This window comes from Eretmochelys imbricata, chromosome 1 (assembly GCF_965152235.1).
Source record: "Eretmochelys imbricata isolate rEreImb1 chromosome 1, rEreImb1.hap1, whole genome shotgun sequence".
NCBI classification, from domain to species: Eukaryota; Metazoa; Chordata; order Testudines; family Cheloniidae; genus Eretmochelys; species Eretmochelys imbricata.
The window spans coordinates 96,846,515-96,870,478 of NC_135572.1; the positions used below are offsets into that span (position 1 = coordinate 96,846,515).

Sequence of the window (23,964 nt, forward strand, 5' to 3'; positions counted from 1 at the left end):
GTTCAACAGCAGAGAGTGGCAAAGACTATGTTGAATAGTCCAGAGATAGACTATCAGACAAACATCTGGTTGCCCACTGTCCCCGTCCATACCTGGCTCAACACTATCTAGACCCAAGCGGCTGAGCCTAGACAGGCACTGGGATCAAGATGGATAGTGGGACCTGTAATCTCCTTGGCCCACACTTTTATCAAAACTGAGTTAAAGATGAGGGTAAGCATTTTCATATAACTCAATAGACCAGTTTATCCTGGCCTTTTGTGCAATACAAGAAGCAGCTGTAACTGTTTTTATTTTGTTTTGTTTATTTTCCAATCAAAAGATCCTACTTATTGTATTGATTTTCTTCAAGGGGAAGGATTATCAATCTTCTGTGCTAAATTACATATGTTAAGTACTTGGAAAGGTTTGGAAGAATTTGTTTAACATTATAGAAATGATAAAGGCTCCCTTCATGTGGATTATCATTCCTTCATAGGTCTCTTTATCCAGAGTGTAGTCAATCCACAAGTACCATCTACCAGTCTGGTCACAGATTCAAGTTACTTTAAAACTGTAAAAATGGCACTAAAAGGATTTTCTTAATCAAAACTGTAGTGAGAGATGAGGAGCAGAAAAATCTTCTCTGTATAGGACCACAAGGTCTCACTTAGTAAACAAAAGCCAAGACAAAGGAGAAAATTTATCACCTCTCTCAGCATTCTTGCCAGCAAATTAAAAAAGTATGGATTGGATGAATGGACTATAAGGTGGATAGAAAGCTGTCTAGATTGTTGGGCTCAATGGGTAGTGATCAACGGCTTGATGTCTAGGTGGCAGTCGGTATCAAGCGGAGTGCCCCAGAGGTTGGTCCTGGGGCTGGTTTTGTTCAACATCTTTATCAATGATCTGGATGATGGGATGGATTGCACACTCAGCAAGTTCGCAGATGACACTAAGCTGGGAGAAGGTATGCTGGAAGGTAGGGATAGGATACAGAGGGACCTAGACAAATTAGAGGATTGGGCCAAAAGAAATCTGATGAGGTTCAACAAGGACAAGTGCAGAGTCCTGCACTTAGGGCAGAAGAATCCCATGCACCGCTACAGGCTGGGGACCGACTGGCTAAGTAGCAGTTCTGCAGAAAAGGACCTGGGGATTACAGTGGATAAGAAGCTGGATATGAGTCAACAGCGTGCCCTTGTCAAGAAGGCTAACATCATATTGGGCTGCATTAGTAGGAGCATTGACAGCACATCGAGGGAGTGATTATTCCCCTCTATTGGGCACCGGTGAGTATTGCATCCAGTTTTGGGTCCCTCACTACAGAAAGGATGTAGACAAATTGGAGAGAGTCTAGTGGAGGGCAGTGAAAATGATTGTGGGCAGGGGCACATGACTTACAAGGAGAGGTTGAGGGAACTAGGCTTGTTTAGTCTGCAGAAGAGAAGAGTAAGAGGGGATTTGATAGCAGCCTTCAACTACCTGAAGGGGGGGTTCCAAAGAGGATGGAGCTCAGCTGTTCTCGGTGGTGGCAGATGACAGAACAAGATGCAATGTAGCAGGTCTCAAGTTGCAGTGCCGGAGGTCTAGGTTGGATATTAGGAAACACTATTTCAATAGGAGGGTGGTGAAGCACTGGAATGGGTTACCTAGGGAGGTGGTAGAATCTCCATCCTCCATCTCCATCCTCCGGCTTGTGTAATTTTTTACAAGTATGTTGATTTATGACTGAAATAAAAATATAATTATTTATACATGCAGGAATTAAGGGGAAAGGAAATGACTTTGTCAGCAAAGTCTCAAATAAGCTAAGAACATCTCCCCCCCCCCCTTTGTATCATGGTAGACCTTTTTTGGACAAGAATCATTACATCTTTTAAAAATGAAGATATGTTGTATACATGAATTCTGCTGAATAAAATTTATTTCATAGAGCAGTCCTGGAAGTGTTTGGAGAGGGAGAAAGTTTTAGTGAACTGGAAAGACTTTCCTGGCTTCTATTTTAATGCTAAGGTTATTGTCAAGGTTAATTCAGAATGTCAAGAAAGTGTGACTGTGACAAGATTTAGTGATGACATAAGTACAAATTAATGCAAGATCAGTGGCTAGACCATAGATTCTTATCATGGGATCCTACTGAAATGAAATTATTTAATTAGACTTTCTTACACTATAAATGGTTCCTAGAATAGAGTGCTCTCATCTTGTATGTTTGCAGTTCCATTTTCACTTTTCTTTTGCATTCATAATTGTGTAGAAAGACTGTGGAGAAAAAGTTGAAAAATGATACAGGTAGGTAAGAATAATTTCATTTGTTAAACTTGACATGCTGTCATTTCCCTGGTTAACACAGGCAAATAGATATTTTTCTCCCTTCCATTCTAAAGACCCCATGGTCTCTATGATCTCCTTCTGTATTTTATAAAACATGGCTTGAAATTTTTTAAAGATTTTTCAGACCAGAGTTTGGGGTTTTTTGACTGAAACAAGTCAACACACAATTTTCCTGTTCTGTTTAGGTTAAAACATTGCTGCTTAAAACATTCTTCATTGTGGGGTCTCAGTCTCCTATGGCTAACATATATAAAGACAATTAATAACTGGAACCTTAGCAAGCCTGCTATTGAAAAGTCAACAGGAGTATCCAAGCTTGCTTGGTTACTCACAGATATTCAAATGGTGGAGTTAAAGACCTTCATCCACAGAATATTTAAAATCATTGTGGTAGTCTTGTACATCTTTGTTTCACCTTATTCTAACTCAAAGTTTTATTGCACAAAGATGAGTGAGAATATATTACATAATTATTCAAGTTAGCAGTTTGTAAAAATTTGAAGTCAGCATTGCGTTGTGGATGAGAGAGCACTGTCAAGAACACTGAAATTCAGAAAGGCACAGATTTTAAAGTTAATGCCCCTATGCGTTTCAGAGTTAAGGAGAACCCAGACCTTTGATATTTTTCATTTTATTGTCTGATATGTAACATGTAGAAATGGGCAGAAGCAGAACTTTTTACATCTGGATTAGGGTTTGGCTTTTCAGAGGTAGACAAACTCCACATCCCGTTTGTTTCGTTACTGAGTACAATGGGACCCCAGTTCTGGTCAGGTCCTCTGGGTGCTACTGCAATATAAATATTAAATAATATTAATTGTGTTCAAGGGCAAATCAGGAGTAGGGTCAATGGCACTAAATCTCATGAAGTGTTCTCGAGAGATTTTGGCCAAACCTAAACCAAAACAAGGAAAAGCCATTTTTTGTTTCGGATCAGACCCATAACCAGAATCCTAGCAGCACATGTGATTCCATATATTTCAATATGAATGTTACCCCAATTCATCCCACCCTATTTCAGCAAGGTTTACAGTTGCAGTTTCCATTATGGCTCATATCTGTTTCTTTTATAGTGTTTGTGTCCAAAACAGATGCTAAACAAAAGCATAAGATTACACAATGTCAAAGTGCAGTAAATGTACTATTTGAAATAGACGTTTTACATTATGCAGACTAATGCATAATCCAAACAGAGAATCCAGTGTTGTTTAATCCATAACATCCATTGCCCTTCTGTTTTCCTCATATTTAGCTATAATTTCTATATGAAAAATCAGAATGGTAGAAGACTTCTTAAATAGGCTTCTGTAATTCTGATAATGGCTTTCTAACTCTCTGAGTATTTGCTAGTCAGAACTTGAAAAATATTGAGTGAAAACCCAGTTCACAACATTTTCATTGGTAGTTTAGTATCCTTGATGAGTCGTTATTAATAGTACTTTTTTAGTAGTAAAATGAAAGATAGTGTCCCTACTCCTCTTTCTTACTATTGGGTATGTATTTTATATATGACTATATATTTAAGCATGTATTTTCAATTACAGTATCAAAGATGGAACTTGTGCACTAAAATTCCATAAATAATATGTAAACAATTATTGTGACTGTCTTTCACTGGCCATAAAAGTCCAGGTTTAAAGGAGTAGTTTCTAGTTTGTCCTTCAGAACTCTTGATCATTTCATTGGTTGCATTGTTTGTTTGTTTGGAGCTACCTGCTATGCCTTGATGTCCATCTCTACTCAGCCTGCTTTTCTTCTGCCTTGTATGTGTGTGTGTATATATGTATATGATGGGTTTTCAGTTCTCAAAACCAGGAAAAGTTTTGTTTGTTTCCATATCTCAAGAAGGAACATTGATTTCACAGCTTTGTAAGCTGTGTAAAAGTATCCATTAAAAAGTGGGTGTGGTCACAACAGAAACTGGGCAGATTATAATGGGAGCCATCTCCTGTAGTCGCATGGCAGAGTGAAGTGTCTGTTTTGTTGGTTTTTTTTCCTGTTAACTTAAATTAATGTGGAGGAGGTCAATCCTTTCTTCAATCTTTGCACACCCAGATCTCTTACTGGAATCAATGACAGTTTGGGATGTGCAAGGACTTCAGGATCAGGCCCATTGCAGATTCAGGCAAGTAACAAAATGGAACTCTGGACCATATCGTTCACCTGGGAGACACATGCAGCAGGAACCTCTGTGAGCAGAACCCATCCTTCCTGTGCCGAAGGGGGTCAGTCACTTTCACGACTGCATTCTCTCCACTTCTTAAGCTCCACTGGGGCTCTCCAAGCCCACATTAGGAAAGGGGGTGAGGCCTGGGTGTGTTGGGGGTGAGAGAGGCCTTGCATTGGATAGGAGAGTAGTGTGGGGTTGGAGAGTGAGGAGTACACAGAACACCCTCTTCCCATTCTGCCCCCAAAGACTTTACCCTAAAAGTTAATACAGCTCCAAGCTGTTTATCAACTAGTCTAGTTTTAGGGAAATATTTTGTTGATTGAATCTTACTTTTTTACTTGTGGCACCTTAGAGACTAACCAATTTATTTGAGCATAAGCTTTTGTGAGCTACAGCTCACTTCATCGGATGCATCGAAAGCTTATGCTCAAATTGGTTAGTCTCTAAGGTGCCACAAGTACTCCTTTTCTTTTTGCGAATACAGACTAACACGGCTGTTACTCTGAAACCTACTTTTTTACTGCTGCTTTCCTTTTTCAACATGAAGATCTGTGACCTGCCCCTTCTCCCACAGCTCACCAGTAGCCAACTAGAGCCCTGATGGCACTGGAACTGGTGGTAGGGGACTGCCTATTCATCCTGTGCACTGTGGAATTAAACTCATTGGGCGCGTCCTCCATAGTAATGGAATGGCCTAGGAGGGAGCAGCGTATGGCCAATGGATCCATGAGTGAACTGAATCACCAGTCAAACTGCCCCCATGTTGAGCAATTTCACTTCTGCTTTGTGGTCTGTGGAGAGAACTCTATTGTATCCACCCAGTTCCTAAGGGGATCACTGGTCCTAAGTCCATCTTATTTGGACTTTGTGGAGAGAGGAAGTAGTTAGCTGGTCCTTAGCTATGCTCTTTATTCTGTGAGCTTTTCTAGCATGGAAACATTTGCTTTTTAAATTCTGTTGTGTGTAAGTTCTATGAAGTATTCTAAGTTCAACTTCTGTTTGCTTTAGCTGTTGCCTACTCCTTTTTAAATTTCGTTTACTCAGGGTTCATAGAGGTGTTGGAACAGGTATCCGTCAAACTGCACGTTTGATGAAATTTGATTTGCAAGTCAATAGTGAGCCACTCCTGATATATGCATGTATATTTGTTTGCTCTATGGAACAGTTCAGTGGGAATAAGGAGACAACTCAGCCTGTTGCGGTGATAGAATAAGTTCTACAATGAATAGCACACTAAAGTGTGAACAGCTCTATGTAGTGTTGCTTACTTTCTGATTGCAGGAAACTGAACACTGTTGCCCTGCCCCTTCTCTGAGCGCCTCCCCCGCCTCATTCCATCACTCGCTCTCCCCCACCCTCACTCACTCACTCATTTTCACTGGGCTGGGGCAGAGATTGGGGTGTGGGAGCAGGTGCGGGCTCTGGGGTGGGGTTGGGGATGAGGGGGTTCAGGTGCAGGAGGGATTTAGAGTGCAGGAGGGGGATCAGGCCTAGAGCAAGAGGTTGTGGGGTGGGTGAGGGTGAGGCTCCGGGAGGGATTTAGGGTGTGGAAGGGGGCTCAGAGCTGGGGTAGGGGGTTGAGGTGCAGGAGGGGATGTGGGCTCCAGGTGGCACTCACCTCAGGTGGATCCCAGAAGCAGCCAGCATCTTCCTCCAGCTCCTAGGTTGAGGCACAGCAAGGTGGCTACATTTGCCACGCCAGGCAGCTAGTGCCACCCCCGCAGCTCCCATTGGCTGTGGTTCCCAGGCAATGGGAGCTGCAGAGCTGGCGCTCAGTGTGGGGTCAGCATGCAGAGCCTCCCTAGCTGCCCCTGTGCCTAGGGGCCGCAGGGACCTGCCAGTCACTTCTGGGAGCCACGCGGAGCCAGGGCAGACAGGGAGCCTGCTTTACCTCTGCTGCACTGCCAACTGGACTTCTAATAGCCCAGTCAGCGGTTCTGACCAGAGCCACCAGGGTCCCTTTTCGACCAGGCATTCCAGTTGAAAAACTGATGCCTGGCAACCCTAACTCTGTGTTTGCTTCTAATATTTGTCAGTTGTCACTTGCGTGGTGCTGTACAGGACACAGAAGACACATTACCTGTGCCAAGGAGTTTATTACTATATTGATATGCATGATGACATCTTCATTGAAAGTGATGTTATTACTTCACTGGTGAAGAAGCTTCTCCTACTTGTAATATACCTTTGTGGTTTTGACATGACTGAAACTTGTCTTCCCCTTAAAAGGTTTTGAAAGAAGTTGTAGCATTGCAGCTGACAGCCCATGTATAATGGAGACCCTAATGATAAGGTAGCTTTCAGCAAGCTTTTTAAATAAATACATGCAGTTGAGAGTGCCTTTATGGTTTGACTGTGTTTATCTTGTGGTTCTGGAACCCAGATCTCTTGGCAGATTATACTTTTATGCCTTCTGTAAATTGTATTCCAGCATCTATTAGTTTTGACTGATCATAGCATGATTTATAAAAGTGGGTGAACAGAATAAAGACAAATAGCAATGGAATAACATAAACACATATTTATTGCAAGGTAGCCATTACAGAGTGCACTACTGCACTTCTTCTATATCCCTAGCTTAACTTGTCCTACAGTTGTCATATGCTTACTAGTGACAGATTCTGAGATCACTTACATTTGGGTAATCCTGTGAGCTACAATAGAATTTGGCACTTAATAAGGTCTTAAATCTTATTGATTTAAATGGGCTATGCTAGATATAACATCTTTCAATATTTTTAAGGAGAACTAGGAGAGGAAGGGCAAATACACACATGACTCCCTGATCATGGGCGCAGTTAGAGGCCAGCCCCCAGCATAATTAAGAGGAGTGTTAAGGCTGCTCTAATTTACTTGGGCTCATTAAAGCTCCCTAGGAACAGTTACACTGATGGGCATCACTAGAATGCTGAGTATTCCAGTTGCACCCTTTCACATGTTTATCATAACTCTGACATAGTTTTGCAGGGGACCATTGGGAGAACATGGAATAGAGCCAAGAGTCAAGATCCAATGAGGATGTAGCATACTCGTATCACCAAAACCTTGTTATCAATGGTGTCAAAGAACTAAATGGTTCTGCACACAGAAGCTTGATTTTTGTACATGACAGGATGGAGCTCATCGCCCAGTGAAACTAGTTTTGTCTGTAGTCATAATTTGAATTATTTTGTCTTAAATAAATATAGTAAAATGACAGAGTAGGAGAAAACAGAATCAAGACCATATTTATTCTTGTATATCCCACTGTTCAATTTTCACTCTTAACTTTTTCATTTATAAATTTGTTGGCTGTTTGGTTTTGATCCTGGTCAACCCAACACTGATTGGGTCTATTCTCTTTCTCAGATTAGGTTACAGATGAAATTTCACGCATTTTGTGAGGGTGTGGTTAGTTTGGGGGTTTTTTTGGCCCCAAAATCTCACAAGAATGATTTAAATGCTAAAGAATCAGAACCTGAACCCTAGCTCAGATTAAGTCTTCAACCTGAACCCAGTATTGAGCATGATCCAAATTTGAATCTTACAACTACCTCCTTGATCCATTTCTGATAGACTATAATCTGGATATTACATGTACAGCTGGTTTTCCTATTGCAAATATTTTTGAGAGTTCTGAACGTTTTCCCATTCCACATTGGGATGAAACTGATACCTCTGTAAATTTTTCAATGAAAATGAGAGCAACGACACTCCAGAATAGCCATTAACCCAGTGGTTAGGCCAATTAGCTGCAATGTGGGAGACCTGGGTTCAAGTCCCTATTCCCTATCAGACAGAGCAGGAACTTAAACCCAGGTCCCCCTTCTGTTAGGCAAGCACTCTAACCACCAATATAGTAGCTATTCTGAGATGTTCTCATTCTCTTTTGAATTTCCATTCTGGATCTGAGAGACCTTTCTCAATGAAACTTTCACTGAATCCAGAATGTTCCTGCAAACAGTTTTGGTTTCAATTAATCAGCATTTTTCTGACAAGGAAAAGTTTTGTCAAATATCTCCTGACCAGCTCTAATTATACAGGGACTTTCAACATAGCAATCATAAATGCTTGCAAGCTTCAGAAAGGTGTAATTGAAGCATATAATTGGACTGTCCAGAAATCTGGCTACTATTTTGCAACTTATCCATAAATAAGTGAAAACAGAAATATTTTAGCGAATCTGTGTCAATTAAGTAGGTTTTGAAATGTACGCTTCAGTCTGCTTTCCATTATCAGAAATCAGCAATAACTGGGATCAAATTTCAACTCAGAGAATTCATCCCCATTGGAGACTATGCATATTGCAAACCAGTGATAAAAAGTAAAAGCCAATTTAAATTTTATTAGCATTTATCCAAAAATGATAATAGCTGAGCTATTATTTCATAATGCTGGAAGTAATAGAACCATTTTGCTGTTACAATCCTCTTCTCTGTTAACTGGGTATTATGCAGCATAGATAATGATCTCTGAATTTTGACATGCTTAAGAGGTATGCTTCAGGTGCATGTTTTTCAGATTTTGCATATTGTGAAGCACTTTTCAGTTTCGTGACTTCGATCCAGTAAAACATTCTCAGTAAAATCACATATTTACAGAAATATTAAGTTCTCTTTTCTGATAATGCACTGAACTTCACACACTTTTCTTTGCTGCCAGCAACCAAAGGCTACTATAGACACAGGTCTGATACAAAATCTGGTGCCCTCCTAATCTTACACAACACAGCATTAGAAGGGTCCTCCGAGGAGGTTGCCCGCTTGCCTTAGCTGTGAATCAGCAAGGAGAAGGTGACCAGGTAGGGGATTTTTAAAAAATGGTATTTAAAAAATTAAAAGCTTAAATGACAAAATATGCAAATTTGCTTTGTTCTCTGGAGTACCCAAAACTGCAACTAAGTGCATTGCTCAGCAGCAATCTAAGCACATGTGCCATAAGCAGGTCATTCCAGACCATAGTCATCAACTTAAGGTGCACTTGTGCATCTGTTAAATATTTTATAGTTGGTATTTATATTTACAAGTAGCTTTTGAGAGTTATTTCTAAACCTAAAAGTATGTAAATTTCTCTTCTTTGGCTTAGGGTCAATTAAAATAAATTATTTTAAAAATCCCCTCTACCTCCTTCTCCATCAACATCAGTTACAACAGGACTGGTAGAGGAAAAATCCAATAGCTCCCAAAAGCCCATTGAGGGTTTTAAATAATTCTGAATGGAAAGAATGATCTTTTGTTGACTGAAACTGGTCTGCAGACAAGAATTACCACATGGGAGAGTCTGTTTTTGAAGATGAGGATGAAGAAGAGAGCTTTGAAAATACATAAAGTAGAGATGGCCAGTGGCAAGCAAATTATTTATGGCTGCAATACCAGTTTCCAAAGATAAGTGCCTGATTTCACATGCTCATCACATTTCTGAAAAAAAATTGTTTTCTAAAATGAACTTTTCCATGTTTGGTCTGTCTCTCAGATTTTAGAAAGTTTGAGCAAAATTCGCTCAACCATTTTTCATGACCATAGAGGAACCATAAAAGTTTATCTACAGTGTGTGTGGGGGGAATTATAGCCAAAACAGTTGAAACTTACTCTGAACAGACCCCTCACTGGGGATTAGTGCTCTTGCTAGGTTTGGAGGACTAAAAATTAAAAATAAAGTTATAAATGATTGAAAAGATACCTTTGAGCATAATCAGCAGCATCTACTATGATTTTTAGCAGAACCCTATTAATGTAAAAGTGTCATGTAAAAGTCTCATTTAAACATAGACTCAGCAGTCCTTCAAAAATCAGTGTTTTAACATCAGGGATAAGAGAAAATCAGACTTCCTATGGTTTTAATATTTGAAAGTTCATTACTGTGCTCTCTTCAAAATTCTGAAAAGCAGAGAGCAGCATGGATTTCTGCCATGTCCCTGTGCTGGTCACCATTGCATGGGGAAATATATGTTTTAATCCATTGTGACAAGGAATCATTATTCTTTTTTTATTGTAATAGTTCCCAAAATGTGCTAAGCACTTTCTGAATAATAGAGGTAGACATAGTGCCTGCCCTGAAGAGTTTACGTTGTAATGGCAGATATAATGTAGAACAAAACAAAAACACCAGTCAGGGAAATAGGAGGGTGGGGATTTCAAAAATAAGGTCTCATGGTTATTTAGATATTGTGCACAAATCTTCTTTCAAAATACATTTCTGCATCTTCTCTTTCATCCTCAACAAACAACTAACATCACAAGACAATCACCTCTGGTAGCAATGGGTCTGATCCAAAGTTCATTGAAATCAATGGAATTCTTTCAAGTTATTTCAATGAGTTTTGGATAAGGCCCAATATGAATAATCCTACTGTGTTATGTCAGGTACATTAATGAAGTTACATCAAGAGGATGCTGTGCCGTTGTGATGCACTGGACATTTCTTTCAGACCACAAGTGGTTGTCACTCCCTGGCCTGGAACCTTGGGTGGTTCTGTGCTGCATGACTTTGGCTCAGAGCCCTGACACCAGCAGCCTGCTCACAGCACAGTGACCTCACCCTGGCTTCCACCAGCCTGCTTACTCCTTGCAGTGTGACGCCAACAGCCCTTCCAGACCTGAGTCTTCCCAAAACAGTCTCCTCTGCAGTGCTCGGTCCCGCTCACTGTAGCACTCACAGAACCTTATCAAGTTTGCTGCTCCTTGAAAGAGACAGTGCACAGCACTAGCCAGTTAGTTTGGCTGAGGATTTTACTCCTCAGTTTGAAATACTGCACTGAGGTGGTTGTGTAATAAAACAAGATTAAGTTTCTTAACAAAGAACAGATATTTAAGTGATACCAGGTAGAGGAATTGGGATAGAAACGGTTACAAACAAACAAAAGTAACAATACACTTCCACGACTGAAACCTAACTTTACAAACTAGAGTCTTTTGTTCAAAGTAGTTTTCTTACCACAGTGCTTGGTAAGAAATTCCAGCATGGCTGGTCAGTCCTTAGCCAGGATCCAACACAGAGCCAAAGCGCTTGGGTTCTTTGGCTTCTCAGGTAAAGGATTATTATGATGTTTCTCTGCTTTTATCCTCAAAGTTTATCTTTGTTTTCAAAGTCAGGAAGCCCTCCTTGGGGGCTCAGCTTGCTGTGTCCACCAGAGAGCTGATGCCATATTAATTTTTACAGTCCCCTCCCAGTTGCTAGTTGATGGCTTGTTTTTACCTTTTATGTAAATATACTTCCATTGTCTCTCCTCGCTCAATTTACATTGGAGACACATTCAAGCAGGCAGAATGACATCCCTTTGTCTAGGGCAGGGCACCTGAAGCCCTACCTGCCAAACACCTTTTTCAGCACATATTTGTAATTCTTTGTATGTTAACAGTACATGAATCACACAAGAATGTTAATGATCAGTGAATTACTAGTTTTCCAATGATCTATTAAAAGACACCTTTTAAATAAATATCCTAACATCAGTTGAGTTGGGGTTCACTGAGCTAGTCAGGTCAGCTGAGACTCACTGCTAGATACCACGGAGTGCCTTGCCTTCTGGCACTGGCTTCTCTTAAGGTCACAACTGCCCTTCCAAACTCTTTTTTTGGTTACTTGAGATAATGCCAAAAAAAATCTGAGTTTGGGAATTAAAGTGGTATTTGAAGACAGCAATGTAGTTCTGAAAAGACCTTCTGATATCCCATTTACACCTTAACAAATTTGAATATGCCTCCCTTCCTGTTGGAATCTTTCCCTTACCTTCCCGCTTATTCTTTGGATTTTCCCTTTGTTTTTCTTTATGTTCATGTAGACGCTGTGCAGGAGATCTGGGGCTGAATTACACTGACATCAAAATGGGAATGTTGACATCTATGTTCTTGGAAATCATTGATGTCGGCCAAATTAAGATAATTGGCAGTAATTGATTAGTCACACAGGAGGGTGTTAGTAAGGGTTAAGCTCCTGTCACAAACTGTCCTTTCTGCATCTACTGCCTGAGGAGCATCTCAGGTACATAGTATCTCATGGGATAGGAAATTTACTTCCTCCTTTTTCATTTCTACCACCCTTAAACTCCACAGGTCAGTCCAAACCCAGGGTGCATCCGTGCACTAATGAAGATGTTATACTGCCCTTACTGCAGAGGACTTCCCACTGTGAAACCTTGCAACAACTACTGCCTCAACGTAATGAAGGGCTGCCTAGCAAATCAGGCCGATTTGGACACTGAGTGGAATCTGTTCATAGGTAAGAAGGGTTTAAATAATTGGTGAAACAAGGAGATGATAACAAATATGTTTCGTGAGAAGTCCAGAAAAATACTACACCATCAGTATTTACCAGCGTGGAAAATGCAGCTTTAAGTCAAGCGGTAATTGAATATCCTCTCATTTTTTAATCAAAGTTTGTGGCTTGTAGAGGAAATTATTATTTCCCCCCCCCCCCAGAGCTGTTCTTATTAAGTATATAAAGGTGTTGTGTGATGCTGAGGTTTCTGAACTGAATTATTAGAGGATATGCAAAGCATGTTGAAAAAGTTTTGGTTGAGGATGTGATAATATTTACATGAGAGTGAGAGAAATACTATGTATTAACCATGTGCTTGTGGGCTGAGCACCTGTTAGCAAGGTGTATCCATCTTGACAGGATGGATACACCTACATCTCTGCAATTTCTTAATTCCAATACCATAAGGAGAAAGAGCTTTTAAAAGTTACTGTTGCAGCAAATAAACTATTAGTTCAATGCTTTACTTTAAAATCATAGAAGATTAGGGTTGGAAGAGACCTCAGGAAGTCATCTAGTCCAACCCCCGGCTCAAAGCAAGACCAAGCCCAGCTAAATCATCCCAGCCAGGGCTTTGTCAAGCCAGGCCTTAAAAACCTCTACGGAAGGAGATTCCACCACCTCCCTAGGTAACCCATTCCAGTACTTCACCACCCTTCTCGTGAAATAGTTTTTCCAAATATCCAACCTAGACCTTCCCCACTGCAACTTGATATGTGTTGACGTCTCCCTTTCAATATGTAGAATGAAAAAATATCAAGTGCACAATCAGAATCTTAGTAGGAACAGGGTGGAAAATCATCATTTAAGGAAAAGTGTGATTCCAATTTAATTTGCATAAATCTTTAGGGGAGTGTGCCAACCAAAAAACAAGTCTCCCTAACAACCAGCCAGAATTAAGATAGCTCTCAGAATTAAGCCCCAGCTCCCAAAAGGGTATTTGATTTCGTTTAGTGCAAGGACATGATGTATTAGACAAAGCAAATAATAGTGTGGCAAGGCAAAAAAAAATAGGTAGATATTTCAACCTCTAACGACTTTTCATCACTGTACAGATGTCTAAACTGGATTGCTATAAAACAGTGGTCCTAAAGCAAAAGACAAAACTTCTGAGTGTGACAAAAAAGAATAAATTCTGCCTCATGAATTTTAGAGAAACAATATCCTGAGCAAACACATTTTGCCTCATTTTAAACTGAACTGGATGGTGTGAGTTTGAAAGTTAGGCTCTGACATGCAAACTGTTGAATTTGCATTCCACTTAGAAGAGATGGCATAAAAAAGTGGGGAGGGGTGAAAAATGGAGCAGAGAGTAGGCAGAGTGAAAAAGCAGTACTGAAGGGATGATGATGACAATAATAAAGACTAGAGGGACAATCTAATGAATAAATAATAGATGGGCTCCACTTCTGCCAGTCTAATTTTATACATAGGACAAGATCATGACTCACAATATGCAGCCATGCTAGGAAGGGAGGTTTCTAAGATATGTCCCTTTACTCCCTTGGATTGCCCAACTGCATTGTGGGAAACAGCATGGTAAAGAATGTAGCCTCTATAGGATCACTACTCTCCAACCTGTGCAGATGACTGGGGAAATAGGCAGGCAGGGATGAAGAGTTGTAGAAGTCAACTCAGAAGCCAGACAAGTAAAAATAGAGTGGAAGGGGAAGTAATATGCACTTGGTAAAGATCTAGCACAGATTTTTACCCTTTGGAGCAAAAGAAGAATCATGGACCAAATTATGACTGCTGCTGGTCCCATCCCTGGAGCAGTGCAAGTATGTGCCTCCTGTTACTCAGGACTTGTGGTAACCCAAAAATCATACCCTTTTTGTGCATGGGGAGAGATTTAGTGTTTCCTTAATACATAATTGAAGCGTCACTTACAATGGAAAATTTTAAATGTAATTACTTGGCTAAAAAACCCAGCAATCACCACAATCACAAATGGAATTAAATTGTGGGGTGGAGAGGATGGGGGGGCAGGAATCTCATAAATTCAGAATAGTTCAGCAAGCTCCCAAAACCAGATTGGCAAAGTTTCAAAATCTTGAATTCCACAAGGTTCACCAACCCCTTTAATAAAAATTTTAAAAAAGGGCTTGGCAGGAGGTAAAGACACTGATGGGAAGAAAGGTTTAGAAATAGCTAAATGGCTTCCAGGGTTGAACATTACCTGGAAAAGGCTGAGTGAAGAGCCAAAGACAAAGCCAAAGAGCCTCATCTTCTCCAACAAATCGATGTGAATTGGTTGGAAATGCACTCCTCTTTACTCATTATTGCCCAAATGAAAAATATTTAGTGTTTTTATCATTTTAAAATAATACCTCATTTAGATTGAAAATGAAGTTTTAATTAATATAGACACTTATGAAAGCAAAGAGCTGAAAGTAAAGCTTTTTAGGACTTGATACTGGATTCTCTCTCTCTCTCTCCTCTACATTAACCTCAGTGAGGTAGGTGGGTAGATAAGGGGAGAGAGAGGTATTTGGAAAAGGTATTCTGTTTTATCCCACTTTGTGAGAGCCTTGACAGCTTTGCTAAAGATGAAACTTCTTAACCCTTTCTTTTTGTGGGATTGTCATGCAGTGAGTTGCCTCTGCCAGACAGCTGTTGGGTGCTTTCTAATAGCACATGCAATTCCCTTAGTACGAAACACAACAAAACTTTTACTCACTGAATTAAAACGAACAGAAGCATTTTACAGCACCGCTGAGCTATGAAAGATTGAGAAGAATGCATGAGCAGTTTTTATGCCTGTTAATGTTAGGAACCATGCACTAGGAAAAAATAATTTTGTGCATTAACAGTCTCTGCTTAGGCAGATATCCCAAATGTTAGTGCATATTCGTACACAAAAGGCCAGTTTTGCTCTTCTAGTAGTTTTCATGCTGCAAGATCCTGCAAATGTTGTTGGTTGGAAAAAACTCTCCAATGCATTTGTGCCCAACGGGGCACCTTTTGTGGAGGGGGCAGGATTTTCTAGCAATATCCCACAATTGCCAAAATTGTGACCCCAAAATTCTACAAATGAAGAAAGGAATTGGGCTCTCTGACAAGAGGATGTCACATGTTCCATCTAGCTTATCAATACACAAGTTAAGGCAGAAATCACATTTATATAGCTGCAATAAATCCATCTACTTTAAAAGATTGGATGATTCAGATAGCATCCCCCAAACATCTGATGCTTTCCAGAATTTTATAGACTGTGAAAATTAGTAAGAAGGGATGTAGCTGCAGCATCATGAAACACAGATTTCATTACATTTTTCCTGCTTGTGTCACCTTAACCTGTATCCTTTTTATGCAACATTTTATTGCAAGTTATTTTTTTTTTAAAGAATTGCAAAATAAGAGCCAAATTTTGCCTTTTTTGCTCCAACAGAAATCCTATGGGAGATTTTTCCCGAGAAAGGATTTAGTAAGGGACAAGAAGTTGTAGCCATGACTAACGAAATAAATTCTTTTTTCTGTTTGTCTAAATGACAGGGAAAGGACATAGGGCCTAAGAGGTCACTTTAAAGTGTATCAGTCACATTAGCTTTTCAAATGCTTGCTTTAAGAAAGTTTGATTTCCATGATGTGCCAGTTAGCAAGATTGCCCAAACTCTCATTCATTAAGCCTGACAAGTGAAATAGTAATAGAAAAAGTAATAGAACTGCACCAGGGTCTGTCTAATTATCATCCAGAATAACACAGTAGCTAGATTACATAGATTGGATCAGGGGTGTCAAACAGTCTCTGTCAGAAGGGCAGATTGTATTTTTAATTATGTCTAATGTACTAGGGTATACACTTATGCTTACATCCTCCCCACCATGCACAGAGAAGCTCCTGCTATTGTCAATGAAGTTTGCTTAGAGACCAAGGTGTGCTGCTGTCCTGGAAGCACAGACTAGAAGGTATATTCCAGGAGAGACAGAGGTGGCTATGAAACACCTTTATGTCTTCAAGACTTTGGGCTGCTCTGGATACCAAGACAGGCCTCTCCATAAATTGGAGCAGCCAGGACATGGTCTAATTTACAACACCTTCCCAAAGGGGCAACTATGGGGCTCTTTGCAGTCTGTAGCAGCCCAAAACCTTCATAGTGAAGTACAGTACAAAGACTCCCACTCCTCATATGTACCCTCCCACCCTTGGCCCCACCCCTGCACTGGAGCTTGTTAAGGAGCCAGATTGATTATGTCAGGTTGCCTGCAGACTCAGGAAGACTGAGTTCATGTCTGAAGAGTTTTCTTCACAACCAGCCAGGTGAGGGTTTGGTTTTGTTTTTAAATTAAATATTCAGATTCTGCAGACTATAAATTGTCACACAGGTCACATACAGTACATCAAACAGGCAGGATCTTGCCTATGGAGCAAGTATGATTCAGCTGCGTTAAATAGCTATTGAAGTGTGAGAGTGAAACTAAAATAGTCATTGTACTTCTAGGAATGAGTGTACTTGCACTTATACTTTTGAAAATGTTTCTGTAACATATATCAGTATCTAAAGCAAATCATCATAGTTCAACTTTTGTACTTGGAGTCAAATTCTACTCTCAGTAACGTGTAAATCAGGCTAACTTCACTGACACCTGTGGACCTATTCCATTGCACAGCTATTAACAGAAAGCATATGCAAAACCACTTTTTCTTAGGAGCTATGGAGCTGTACATTAACCCTGCCCTCATTTTATTCCTGGTTTCTAGCAGGAGAGAGGGAAACAGCTGGGAACCTGGCGCACCATCTCCAAAAGTAAAAGTGAAGCAAATGAGCCAGGTTCTGGTCACAAATGTTTATCTGGGAATTCCGGTGGCCCAAAAAAACTCCCCATGTTCAACAGCTGGCCCAGGTGGCTTCAGGACCAGGTGTGCACCTCTATCCTTACCCAGCATGGGGAACAAGAAAGTTGTAAAGCTCTACTATGGCTATTATCCAAAGATTTAGATTTTGTGAAGTACCCTACACCAACAGTGTAAGTTAGAGCAGCACCTCAGCTACTCTAACCCTCAACAGGGCCCGAGTGGGACTAGCCCTCAGAATCAGAGACCCAGAGCCAGCTCACTCATGGCACTCCCTTCTGTATCTATGCACACACCATGCTGACTGGAGTTCAGCCACAGGAGAGCATCTGGCCCAAGACATTTCCTTCTGTGCTATTCCTGTCAGTTTTCTATAAATTATTTGGGTGACTGCCAGTACGGTGGGTTTGTGCCGTTGATGACTGCTCTGGTGATTGTGTTTGAAGAATCTCTTATATTTTTTGTGGTGTTGATGTGGCAAAGATCTTCACCTTATGAGACCTATAGAAGGAAGTTTGACATGAAATCTCAGTTAAAGTAACCCATTTTCTGTAAATGAAACTCTACATCAAAAATGTAACTATTCTTTCCAAATGGAAGTTTTTAGTGATCAGCAGTGAAAACTTAAAATTACTTTTATTTATTGCTTACAGAAACCCACAGGAGTTAGATTCTGTACTCTGTTTTGTTGTTTGTGCACTGCAAAGCACAGGGATAAATACTTCCCTTTTAAGCTGCTAGAAACGATTCAAATCTATGTATCTGGTTTTTATACTAACTCATCACTATGATATCTGTGCTCCTCAAGTCCCTCTTTCAATCATGAAAAATGCATACTGTAATTCTGATAGTAATCCTCTAGTTTCCTTTATTCTGCAGATAATATTTCAGTAAACAAGCAGAGCCTTAGCTGTACAAGCAGCTGGAATACTTGTGGGTGGGCATGTGGAACCTGAGCTCACATCAGAAGTTTTCTAAGGAAGAAATGGGGAAAAAACCTAAACAAAAAGCTTCCTGGTTTTGTGTGTGGTGTTCATTTCCTGTAATGCACAGCTTATGCAGCTCATCTATATCCCGACTGCACTATGGAGAAAAGACACTGAATCCAATGTGACTATCAGTAGAAAAATTGCTTTTACTGTTGCACATGTTAATAAGCAGAAAAAGGAAATATGGATGGGGATAGCCCTGGTTTCCTGGCATTTGAGTTCCTATTTTTAATTTAAATCCATTGGGGCCATATTTTTTGTTAACATTTATCACATATTGGTACCTCTCTGGAATGGTGAGCAAAATGCCCTCCTTCCTCCCTCTCCCCCCCATGCTTCAACACATGGGGGAACTCAGTGTGGTTGTTGGTGACAGGGAACAGTTCCAGCAGTGAGGTAGGGAGACATTCACTGAGGGACTTCAGGTAGCTCTTTTCCTTCTTGAAGACTCTGGCACCTGTTGGCCAGCATTCCCCAGCTCCTAGGATTTGACCTGGGAATGGGGGTCCATGTGGAGCCTCTTTTAGTTCCATTCTGCCCTATCTACCCTGAACTAGGAATGGGAATCCAGCCTGACAGATGTTGCAGGTCTATCCTAGCATCCATTTGGGGGTCAGGAAGGAATTTTTTCTTCTATGAGCCAATTGGCAGAGGACCAGGGAATTTTTCACCTTTCTTGTGGCACCTTCAAACCCCAATAAGTTAAGCAGGAATGTGCTTGGTACCTAACTGAGGTACTTGGCTGAGTTGTTTGTAACAACTTGCGGCCAGTTTCAAAGGAGTTTAAAAGGGTGAAATAAACAGTTCCCAGAGGTAGAAGACCTGGGATTTTGATGATGGGCCTTGGGCTCATGGGAAAGGGTGAGACCTTGTGGCTCTCATGGGCTGAGGTCCTCACCATTCTGCAACCTATGTCCCCTTTGCATAGGGGGTAGGACTCGGAGAGTCCTGGGGCATAGGCTGAGGAGAGCCTACTCTGAGTTATGCGTTGTCTGGTAAGGAGCCCTTTAAACTCCTCCTAGAACCAATTAAATGCCTGGTGTTGGAGAGTATGTGTGATGGGTTTGCCCCTCCCTTGCGTGAGTGTTTAATAAAAGTTGCAGCTTGCCACTTAAAATCCATCCATGTGTCTGTTCTCATTTTGCCCCTGTGTCTGCATCAGTGAGGCAGGGATATCCTCAACGGTGCAGGAGCCCAGCAGTCTTCGGCAATCTGCATTCCCCCTATTTCAGTGTAATTTATTTTAAAACTAATTGAGATTGTTTTATAAACCTGTTCTTGTTTAAATGGAAGTACATGGTTAAGCAACAGATTTTTGAGGGATGTTCTTTCCAAGTCCGCACAAAACTGCTTGTCAACATTTGGAATAAAGTAGAGGAGTAGGAACCATGTCACTGTGTATAGCAACTAACTTCACAATGGGGCCCTTATTTTGATAAGAATGTTTGGGTGCTAATGCAATATGAGAGTTTAACACTAATAATCCACAACTATAGAAGGGAACCCTAAAAGCAAAATGGCAGGCTTTGAATTCAGGCTTTTTTCCTCACTGCCCACCTCTTCCTATCATCTTACACTGAAGTGAAGTGACTGATTAGCACTCAGCAGCTCAGACTGGAGAGTGCTGCACAGAATGGCCAGCTACTCTGAGTTTCAGTGTAGTGGAGGTGTTGGAGAAGCTCTGGGGCTTTACATAAAACATCGTTAGCAATGAGAGAATAAGTTTATTATTTTTTACTGTAAGTCTGCATGATTCAGGCATTATTAAGCTGCACTCTTCCTTGCCCATATCTAAACTCTCTGAGGAATCCAATAAGCAGAACTTCTCTTTCTGGTCCAGATTGCTCTGTATATCATCACTTCAGAAGAATCTGATGTTCAGTAAAAGAAGTGATCTCATAAGTAATAAGTTATTCGGATGTCAAAAGTTACTGCCATGTAGTTATGTTTAATAGGAGATATAGTTAATAACATGATTCACTCATATTATATTCCATTCATTTTACTCCTTTCTGAAGTAATGGAAGGTTTATGGGGGAAAAAAAACTGCTGTTTTGATTAAATTAAAGCCATTGAACCACATTCAACAGGGGCATCCCTGGAGTAGGCATTAGACTAAACCTTCTTGTCAATCTGTACTCCCAGTATCCCAGTTATGAAATGAAACCGCTCTTTCCTTAACTGAAAAGCCTACAAAAGGATTCCCCAAATTCAAAATGTCTTAAACCGAAAGCAGCAGCAGAACCCTCCTATAATGCTGTTTTATAAAATCCTTCTATTTCTCTCAGTGGATGAACTGCAGGACAAAGGGAGGAGTTATAATCCTGAGTGGAAACTGTTTACAGATAGGTTTCAGAGTAGAAGCCGTGTTAAATCTGTATTCACAAAAAGAAAAGGAGTATTTGTGGTGCCACAAGTACTCCTTTTCTGTTTACAGATAGCACTGCAAGTATAATTTGATTTTTGAATCAAAATGCAGCTTTGGATTGGTGTTTAGCTGTAACTGGGCAAACCAAAATCCCAGCTTCCAACAGTTCCAATCTTTGTAGAATTTACCCATTTCTAATATATAGTGGGGATCTAGTTAACCAAACCAGTTTGTAAACACCATTCCCTTCTCAGTCTAAAAGCTTAATGATCTATGTACTTGTTTCCTTTGCTTAATCTAAGGAGTAAATGGGTTATTGAGGGGAATGGTTTTAAGTGTGTGTGACATTTTGGGGAATGGGGAATTTTAAACTACTACTATTTTGTGAGGTGATAGTACTTTGACTCATTTTACCAGTACCAGGAATTTCAGGGCAACAGGTTCTTCTTAAAAGTGTGGGAAGGGGCCCTGTCCCTCCTCCTTCCCCAAGTCCCTGCCCCCAGCCAAGCTGGAGGTGGGCCAGGAGCCCAGCCTCCTCCACCTGCCCAGGGTGGAGAGGCTTTAGAACAGCCTCCAGCCCATGTCCTCACCCCCTGGTTCCCCCGTCCAGGGCAGGTGGAGGGTCTGCAGCTCCCTACAGCTGTCCGCACAGCTCTTAACCTGACCTGGTTCCAGCTTCTGGCATGACCTGAGGGTGGGGCTTTGGAGGCCAAAGAGCCGGAGCCAGGCCATGGCAAGAGCCACCTGGGCAGCTGTGGGGAACTGCGGGCCCTCCATCTGCCCTGGGTGGGGAGCCAGGGGCGGGGGGGGGAACACAGGCCAGGGACTGCTCTCGGGCCCCACCCACCCCGGGCAGGTGGAGGGTCCAGGGCTCCGCACAGCTGCCCAGGCTCCCCAGGGGCACTCTTACTCAGGCAAGGCTCCAGCTTCCGGCCTGGCCAGGGGGAGAGGACTTGGGCAGAAGAGGAGGGGCAGGGGGTTGGGCCCATAATGAAAAGTCACCCGTCCACTTTCAAAAGTGGGAGGGCCATTGTCCCTTGCCCCCCCTATTCCAGCGCCCCTGCCAGGAATATATAAAGGAGGACATTGGGCCCAACTTTAGACAAAGGGATATAATACCTAGAGTGAAATAAGCACAGTTTTGAGCAATAGAAAGTATTTCTTTGAAATACTATTTCATGGAAACTTTGTCACCAGCACTCCAATGGGGAGGGATAAGTAATCACTATAAATAAATAAACTTACATTTAATGTAGGGTAATATTTTACTTGGACACAGAAGCACCACTCTCTCTTTCGCTCGAAAAGCGTATCCCCACATGCACCCAAATTTGTCTGCCTTACTTTTTTGATAAATTTCACATTACCTAAAATTTTTATAAAATTTTGTATGTTTTGCAAATACTCCTGTCTCTGCTGGAAAATATTTTGATGCAATATTTAGATCTTTGGCCCAAAGCTATACTCCATATTTTGCTGCAAGGCTGATGTGTTTGGAGATGATATGCAGTCAGGTGTGGGAGAATATGGATGGGGAAGGTCTTTTTTGGCACTGGACTATTTTAATTGTCTTAGTGTACTTATGGGCATATTTTAGAGATTTGACTAAATAAATATGAATCTGGTTTGACACAGTAGAAGTAATGGAATTTGATGATTTGTTATACTAACATTTCAGTTGTCCTTAGTTTTGTGTTAAGAAATACAGGGTCAAATGCTGCTCTGAGTTAACGTGGTAACTGTAACTAAGTAATAGAGGTAACTCAGAGCAGTTTGAAACCTTCCAATGTGACTACTACTGAAAAACACTGAGGCTTAATCCTGGGATATATTTCAAATCCCTTGTGGGGTCACAGAGCCCAGGCTCCAGCCCGAGCCCAAATGTCTACACTGCAGTAAAACAGTCCCTTAGCCCAAACCCCACAAACCCAAGTCAGCTGACACAGGCCAGCCACAGGTGTTGAACTGCAATGTAGACATATCCTTAAGTGTACATGTATCTTCTTAGATAGTGGAAAATAAAGTAGTGTTAGCGGCTGTTATGGACTGGGGTGTAGGTGGTCTGGCCTAGTAATCAGAGCAGGAGCCAGATCCAGTGAGTGGAGCAGGCATCCAGGTTGGGGAACAAAGCCAAGGGTCAGCACCAGAGTCAACTGTTAATTACCAGAGCCAGAGGTCAAGCCAGTCAGAACCAGGAATCAAAGCTGAGGGTCAGATACAAAATGGCAGAGCCAAGGGTCAAGCAAGAGTCGGGGTCAGAAGTGGGAGGCCGGAGTCAGAGCTAGGACTGGTAACTGATGATTGGAGGCAACACATAAGGGCAGGAACTGGAGAAGAGGCAAGGATCAAGCATGGAGCAGGAGCACAGTGGGAACAGGAGCGAACGAAGGGTTGAGGAAGAAATCAGGAACTGGGTTGGGTGCAGGAAGCCAGCACAAGCAGAGTCCAATGCAGCTACAACAGGAGATCACCTTGTTGCTCAGACAAACTCTTGTGCTTCCTTCTGGCTTAAATAGCGTAGCTGGACCAATCGGCAGTGCCGGTGATCCTCCAATCAGGGCTCCCACGGTTAGTCCCTTGGCTGAGGCTATAGTCCTACTAGCTTCTCAGCCTAGCAGGTTTCAGCAGATATTGGGTGAAGGCCAGGATGTGGCCACAGCTATCTAGGAACTCCCAGGCTTGAGTTCAAGCCTGGGACATCTCAGCAGCAAGTTTTAAGTTATCTGTTTTCCTACAAAGAAATCTAAATGCCATCTGCACACAATATGCACAATTAAGTTATATTCTTGAGTTGTATGAATCTTGGCCAGTTGTGCAGCTGTGATGCCGGTGTGACAGCCCTCCCTTCTTACCCACGATAGCCAACTGGGGCTGTGGTGGCATTCTATTCCATTAACAAGGAATTTTTTTCCTGGTGTCATGCACTAAGGATTTGCATTCCTTGAATCTCACTTTGGGTTTCACATTTGGAGGAATGCAAAGCTCAATCTAACACTCAGTAAAATAATCCAAACCTCAAGTCGAAACTCAGTCTAAGTGACTGGGTATTGTCTGTTTTAAAAATCAGAACTATCCATCTTCCTTGATCCAC

At 41.3% G+C, this 23,964-nt stretch overlaps 1 protein-coding gene across 1 annotated transcript in view; it reads left to right on the forward strand.

The window, feature by feature from the left end:
* GPC6 (glypican 6) overlaps nt 1-23,964 on the forward strand; it is a 1,140,125-nt gene that overhangs the window by 830,734 nt on the left and 285,427 nt on the right. The window contains exon 4 of the mRNA XM_077807033.1: nt 12,517-12,682. Within this exon, the coding sequence (XP_077663159.1) occupies nt 12,517-12,682 (166 nt within the window). The remainder of the gene's footprint in view (nt 1-12,516; nt 12,683-23,964) is intronic.